This window comes from Hyaena hyaena, unplaced genomic scaffold (assembly GCF_003009895.1).
Source record: "Hyaena hyaena isolate Hyena2069 unplaced genomic scaffold, ASM300989v1 scaffold_790, whole genome shotgun sequence".
Classification (NCBI taxonomy): Eukaryota; Metazoa; Chordata; class Mammalia; order Carnivora; family Hyaenidae; genus Hyaena; species Hyaena hyaena.
In genome coordinates this window covers 146,885-153,738 of record NW_024081412.1, presented here as the reverse complement: position 1 = coordinate 153,738, position 6,854 = coordinate 146,885, and the positions used below count along the sequence as shown (strand labels likewise).

General features: G+C 37.6%; 1 protein-coding gene across 1 annotated transcript; it reads left to right on the top strand.

The window, feature by feature from the left end:
- Positions 1–5,005: 5,005 nt before the first annotated feature.
- LOC120221407 (olfactory receptor 2M2-like) lies at positions 5,006–5,956 on the top strand. Its single transcript, XM_039218785.1, is given in 1 exon segment — positions 5,006–5,956. A coding segment is annotated over 1 exon segment (951 nt).
- The last annotated feature ends 898 nt before the right edge of the window (positions 5,957–6,854 follow it).

The window sequence follows — 6,854 nt, the reverse complement described above, 5'->3', positions numbered from 1 at the left end:
AAGAATGCTGATGTTATTTTGATCAGAATGCATTGAATGTGTAGATTGCTTCGGATAGTATACACATTTTAACAATATTTATTCTTCCAATCCATGAGCATGGAATGTTTTTCCATTTCTTTGCATCTTCTTCAATTCCTTTCATAATCTTTCTATACTTTTCTTCATACAGATTTTTTTTTTTACCTCTTTGGTTTGGTTTATTCCCAGGTATCTTATGGTTTTGGGCACAATTGTAAATGGAATCGATCCCTTGATATCTCTTTGGCTTCATTATTGGTGTATAAGGACCTCATAAAGATAAAAAGCTACTGCACAGAGAAGGAAATAATCAACAAAACTAAAAGGCAACAGACAAAATGGGAGAGAATATTTGCAAATGACATATCAGATAGAGAGTTAGTATCCAAAATCTATAAATAACTTATAAAACCCAATACCCAAAAAAGTAATCAGTGAAGAAATGAGCAAAATACATGAATAGATACTTTTCCAAAGAAGACATACAAATGGCTAACAGACACATCAAAAGATGCTTAACATCACTCATTATCTGAGAAATACAAATCAGAGCCATGATGAGATACCACCTCACACCTGTCAGAATGGCCAAAATTAACAATTCAGGAAACAACAGATGCTGGTGAGGATGAAGAGAAAGGGGAACCCTTTTGCGCTGTTAGTGGAAATGCAAACTGGTGCAGACACTCTGGAAAATAGTATGGAGATTCCTCAAAAAGTTAAAAATAGAATTATCTAATGAGCTAGCAATTGCACTACTAGGTACTTATCCAAAGGGGAAAAAATGCTGATTCTAAGAGGCAAATTTATCCCAATGTTTCTAGAAATACTATCAACAACAGCCAAGTTATAGAAAGAGCCCAAATGTGCATCTACTGACGAATGACGAATGAGTAAAGGCGTACACACACACACACACACACACACACACACACACAATGGAATACTCCTCAGTGATCAAAAAGAATGAAATTTTGCCATTTGCAACAACGTGGATGGAACTAGAGTGTATTTTTTTAAAATATTTTTTTATTTCTAGGAGAGACAGAGACAGCGTGAGCAGGGGAGGGTCAGAGAGAGAGGGAGATACAGACTCTGAAATAGGCTCCAGGCTCTGAGCTGGCAGTCAGCACAGAGCCCGACGCGGGGCTCGAACCCACGAACCGCGAGATCATGACCTAAGCGAAAGTCGGACGCTTAACCGACTAAGCCCCCAGGCTCCCCGGAACTAGAGTGTATTATGCTAAGCAAAATAAGTCAGTCAGAGAAAGACAGATATCATATGATTTTTCTTATATGTGGGATTTAAAAAGCAAAACAGAACATAGGGGAAGGGAAGCAAAAATAAGATAAAAGCAGAGAGAGAGGCAAACCATTAAGAGGCTGAAATACACAGAACAAACTGAGAGTTGCTGGAGGAAGGTGGGTTAAATGGGTGATGAACATTAAGGAGGGCACTTTTTGGGATGAGCGCTGGGTGTCATGTGTAAAAGGTGAATCATTGGTTTGTATTTCTGAAGCCAAGACTGCACTTTATGTTAACTATCTTGAAATTAAATAAATTGATTAAAAATTTTAAAAAAATGGATCAGAGGAGAATAAGGAAACATGATAACTAAATGAAACATAGTATACTGTGTTGAATCCTGGAAGAGGAAAATAATGACAACAGTGTAAAAGGTTGTGAAATTCAAATGAAGTCCAGAGTTTATTTAATAGTAATATACCAATGTTAATTTTTTTAGTTTTAAGAAACACACTATGGTTAACGTTAAATCTGGTATACTGCAATCATTTCTATTTTTCTCACATTCTTCCTTTACATCTAAAATCATTCCAAAATAAATATTTATTTTAAGAAGTTACAAATGAAGTGTTGAGGGATCTTATAGCTGTGTATATTGAGTAGCAAAAGATTGAATAGATACACACTTTGTTATCAATCAATAATAATCTCCAAGGAAGGAGGTGGGAAGAGAGAGTCATATGTGGATGTCACTAGTCACTTGTGTCCTTGTGATTGTGCATTTTTACAAGCCTTTTCACTAATAATATATGTATATATTACTTGTGAAAATCATTATAAAATAAATTATTTGAAAACCAAGATGGCCAGGTTGTATGATGGTGAATACCTGTTTCTCTTGATAGATAATGCTTATGAATCTCCCAAAGATAAATAGCCCTTCTGTAAGTGGCTACTACTAGATAAAGTAAAATTTACCATCTTCATGTAAATTTACTAAAGGTTCACAAGTATGTGATTCTTGTTGATGAGTCAGAAAATCAATTCCAATACATGAGACCCCAGGACAGGCCAAAATATGGGTCCTATTCAAGCAACTCAGTAGAATAAAGTCTTGGATAAATAGGGTAATTTTCTCCCATAGTCTTGTTTTGAGCAAAATCCCAATGCATGGAGGTAAACAAATCAGTGACTGGAGGCCTAGGGACTTACCTCCTCTGTGGTTTCCTATTTGTCTCAAGGATTCTCTGGGGCACTTGCTGCTGTCATGCATACTTGTAATTGTGCATATAATCCCAGAAATCCTGCTTGAAAGTGGAAACCAAAATATTTAAGTCTCCCAACACCACGCTTCCCTCAGCAAGTAATGAGGAGCATCACTACTTGCAGAAACATGATGTGATGAGGAAAATACAGTGTGTGTAGGTACATGAACATAGGTAAAAATGGTGGGAAAAAGACTGACCTGGTTTTTAATAATTATATCTGCTGTTTTGCTTTTCTTCAGGGTAGTATTTCCCCTGAATAGAATCCTTCATAGCAGCTTGAGAAGCCAGAGGAGAATATTTAGTTCAATTAACTGTGTGCAACTTTAAGAATATGAGACAAACATTAAGAACATTTTTACTGGGGCACTTCGGTGACTCAGTGAGTTAGGAGACAGAATCATGATTTCAACTCAGGTCATGATCTCACAGTCATGGGATCAAGCCCCATGTGGGGCTCTGCACTGGGAGTGGAGCCTGCTTGAGATTCTCTCTCTCTCTGTCCCTCCTCCACACATGCTCTCTCTCTCAAATAAAAAAACAAATAATAAAAAAAGAACATTTTTAGTAAATAAAATTACCCGTTGGATCTGATTCTTTTTTCAACTTCCCTTTCTTGTCTCTAAGAGCTTTCCATAGCCTCAACCTGAAATTTCAGTAGTCAGCCAATGAGAAGACATAATTATTGTGTAAATAAACCTAGTAAACATCAATGAAGCAGCATTAACAGTAAACCCTTGTTGCATTTTCATGTTTTTAACAGGAATTTACATATCACCACTGGTGTCACGAGGAGGCACTACTCAGTAGTGTTGGTTGGGAGAGTGAAAAATCTTAATAGACTTTTCATTTCTCAATCAGATTTTTCCTTTTGAAATTTTTCCTTTCCCCACGCCTTAACTGCATTTTTCTGTTCTATAGTTTTTTTGTAAATTTATGTTTTCTTTAAGTTTTCTTAATGTTTGTTTATTTTTGAGAGACAGAGTGTGAGGAGAGGAGGCACAGTGAGAGAGAGAGAGAAAGAGAGAGAGAGAGAGAGAGAGAGAGAGAGAGAGAGAATCTGAAGTAGGCTCCAGGCTCTGAGCTGTCAGCACAGAGCCTGACGCAAGGCTTGAACTCCTGAATGGTAAGATCATGACCTGAGCCAAAGTTGGACATTTAAGTGACTAAGCCATCCAGGTGCCCCTAATTTTATATTTTCTTAATGCCTAAATGCCATCTGAGTAATTAGTCCCATGCTCATAAAAATTTACATATCATGCTTAGTTTCTTCTAGCCTGTTCCAACTTCTTAGTGTAGAAAATTCTCTATTTTCACTTCTGTAAACTTGTAGGGAGAGTTAGCTTCCCTCTTGAACATAGGCACAAAGCAATTGCTTGTGAAACAGCTTCTGGAACCTGATAATCATTATTTCTGAGTTTATCCTGATGTAGTTCATATTGAGTTCCTATGAATAAATCTAAAGGAGAACACATCACTGACTATATCCATTCATCTCCTGGTTAATGTGTGATGTTTTAGGAAATGACATCCCAGATTCCATTCAAATACAGGGCCAATAACAAATTTATTTCATGGCACTATACTTCATACCCATCTATGATTTCTTCTATGGATTTATGTAATCAGATCCACAGGCAAAGGACTGCTAAGTGTTTATGTGTTTACAGGCTGCATAGCTAACTGTGCATGTATTAAATGGCTACATATGACCTTGAGTTATTCACCATAGTGAAATTAGTTTTTGATCATAGAAAATCCATAGATCTTCATTACTGGGGCTTAACAGAACACATTAAACATAAGATTAAGAATTTAATTATGGGGGGCACCTACCTGGCTCAGTTGGTATAGCATGAGACTCTTGATCTTCAGGTCATGAGTTCAAGCTCCATGTTGAGTGTGGAGACTATTTAATTTAAAAAAGAATTAAATCATGAAATATCTGAAAACCCAGCATCAAGACCATGAAAATGAAGATGGTGGTCTAGGAACTTTGAGAAACACATAGATTATATTAATTGCTTCCAACCCTTCTTCACGCCCCATGCTTTCATGATTCACTGTATGTTGAGCTTACTTCCCTACGCTACTGATGTTGGGCTCTTTGTGTGTGGTTGGAAATGGTAGAGTCAATTGAGCTCAGGCCTCAGGGGAGATCATGTGATTCTGCTTGCTCCTGTTTAGCTTTTGCCATTTTCCTTGAGAAGATCCAGCTGCAGACTGAGAAACATGTTGTGGAGTATATCTGTACCTGACCTTCAGCTTAAAGCAAAACTGACCCATCGTCATGGGGACAAGAAACACACTTGTTGTCATAAGCCACTGCAATTTGTAGAATTTTATTTTATCTTGCATTATTGTAACAATAACTTATCAACAAGGGAAAAATATTTTGAGAGGCCCTATAATGTTTCATTTGTTTTTGTTGTCCTTGCCTTCTTCTTTTGGTTCAACCAGATCAGTCATAGCTATGGAGGGAGAAAATGAGACATTAACAACAGATTTTATTCTCTCAGGACTCTTCCCCAATATGAAGTATGTTAGCATCCTTATCTACATTATCATCCTCATCTACTTTTTTGCAGTCACTGGGAACTTCATTCTGCTCTTTCTTATATGGATAGACATGAGGCTCCACACTCCAATGTACTTTCTACTCAGCCAGCTCTCTTTCATAGATCTGGCCCTAATCAGCAGCACTGTTCCAAAGATGATGATAAACTTTTTCTCTGGAAGAAAAGACATCACACGTCTTGCCTGTGGAACGCAGATATTTTTCTCCTTTACTCTTGGGGGTGCTGAATGCATCCTTTTGACCCTTATGGCCTATGACCGATATGTAGCTGTCTGTAACCCTTTAAGATATGTAGTCATTATGAACCACAGAGTATGTGTGTAAATGACCATAGTGTCTTGGATTGGGGGCATATTAGCTTCCGCAGCCCACACATTTTATACCATGGATCTACCTATCTGTGGCTCAAGAGAAATCCACCATTTCTTCTGTGAGATGCCAGCAATCATGAAGATCTCATGCAAAGACACTTCCACCTATGAGCTGGTAGTCTTTGTGATGGGCATTGCTTTTATCATTGTTCCTTTTGGACTTATCATCATGGCTTCCTACACGTTCATCTTCCTTGCTGTTCTTCGTATAAAATCATCCCAAGGTAGGAGCAAAGCCTTAGCCACATGCTCATCTCATCTTACAGTGGTAAGTTTTTATCTAGGACCATGTGTTTATATGTACATGACACCTGGCTTTTCCCACACTCCTGAGCAAGAACAGGCTGTGTCTGTATTTTGCACTGTCCTCACACCCATGCTAAATCCACTCATCTACAGCTTGAGAAACAAAGATGTGGTGAGGGCTTTTCAGAAAGTCCTGAGGAAGCATCCAGTCTCTAAACAGAACATATAAATATCAACGAAAATAGCTATCTAGAGTCAAGAGTAAAGACTCTAGGAGCACTCACAATCACATTTTTTGGCACAAAGAACTTTGCTGTAGCCCTGTGGGCAAACTACATCATTGACCACTGACAATATTGATTCAATCATAAGTAGTTAGGAAATTTCTCTTAATTTTTAATCATTTGTTTCCAAAATGGATTCACTCAACTGCTGTTCTTCATACCAGTTTATAATCATAGACAAAGTTCTAATCTTCTCTTTTTTGTGCCTGTAATATTTAGATATTTCTCAGTAGTCTTGAGTTTTACCTCTGTTTGGTATTATTGGTGATTCAGATCTTGTTAGTTTCTGTTGTTAGAAGTATCAACTTCTTAGGAAAGACAAATGTGACTGATATGTAAAAAAGAATGACTCTTATTAAGAAAAACAATAATAATTCTCCTGAATTCCCTGGAAAACTTGACGTGTTAGCTCTATTCTCCCTGCTTGCCTTGTGTAGAAACTTTCCCAGTCACTCTAAGATTAGCAAGAGTCTGTTTAGGTATAGTTCAAAAAGACTATCCCTTCAGAAATTGATGTATCTGGCTTTGAGTAAAAATAATGTCTGCCATTAGCAAGTGTAGTTGGGTTTTCTCTTTTAAATTTTTTAATATTTATTTATTTTTGAGAGAGAGAGAGACAGAGTAAAAGTATGGGAGGGGCAGAGAGAGAGAGAGAGACATGGAATCCAAAGCAGGTTCCAGGCTCCAATGTCAGCACAGAGCCAGACATGGGGCTTGAATCCATGAACCTGACCTGATCATGACCTGAGCAGAAGTCAGACGCTTAGCTGACTGAATCACCCAGGCACCCCAAGGGTTTTCTCTTGATTTAATGTCTTTGAAAGCTCTCCTTAGCACTAACTT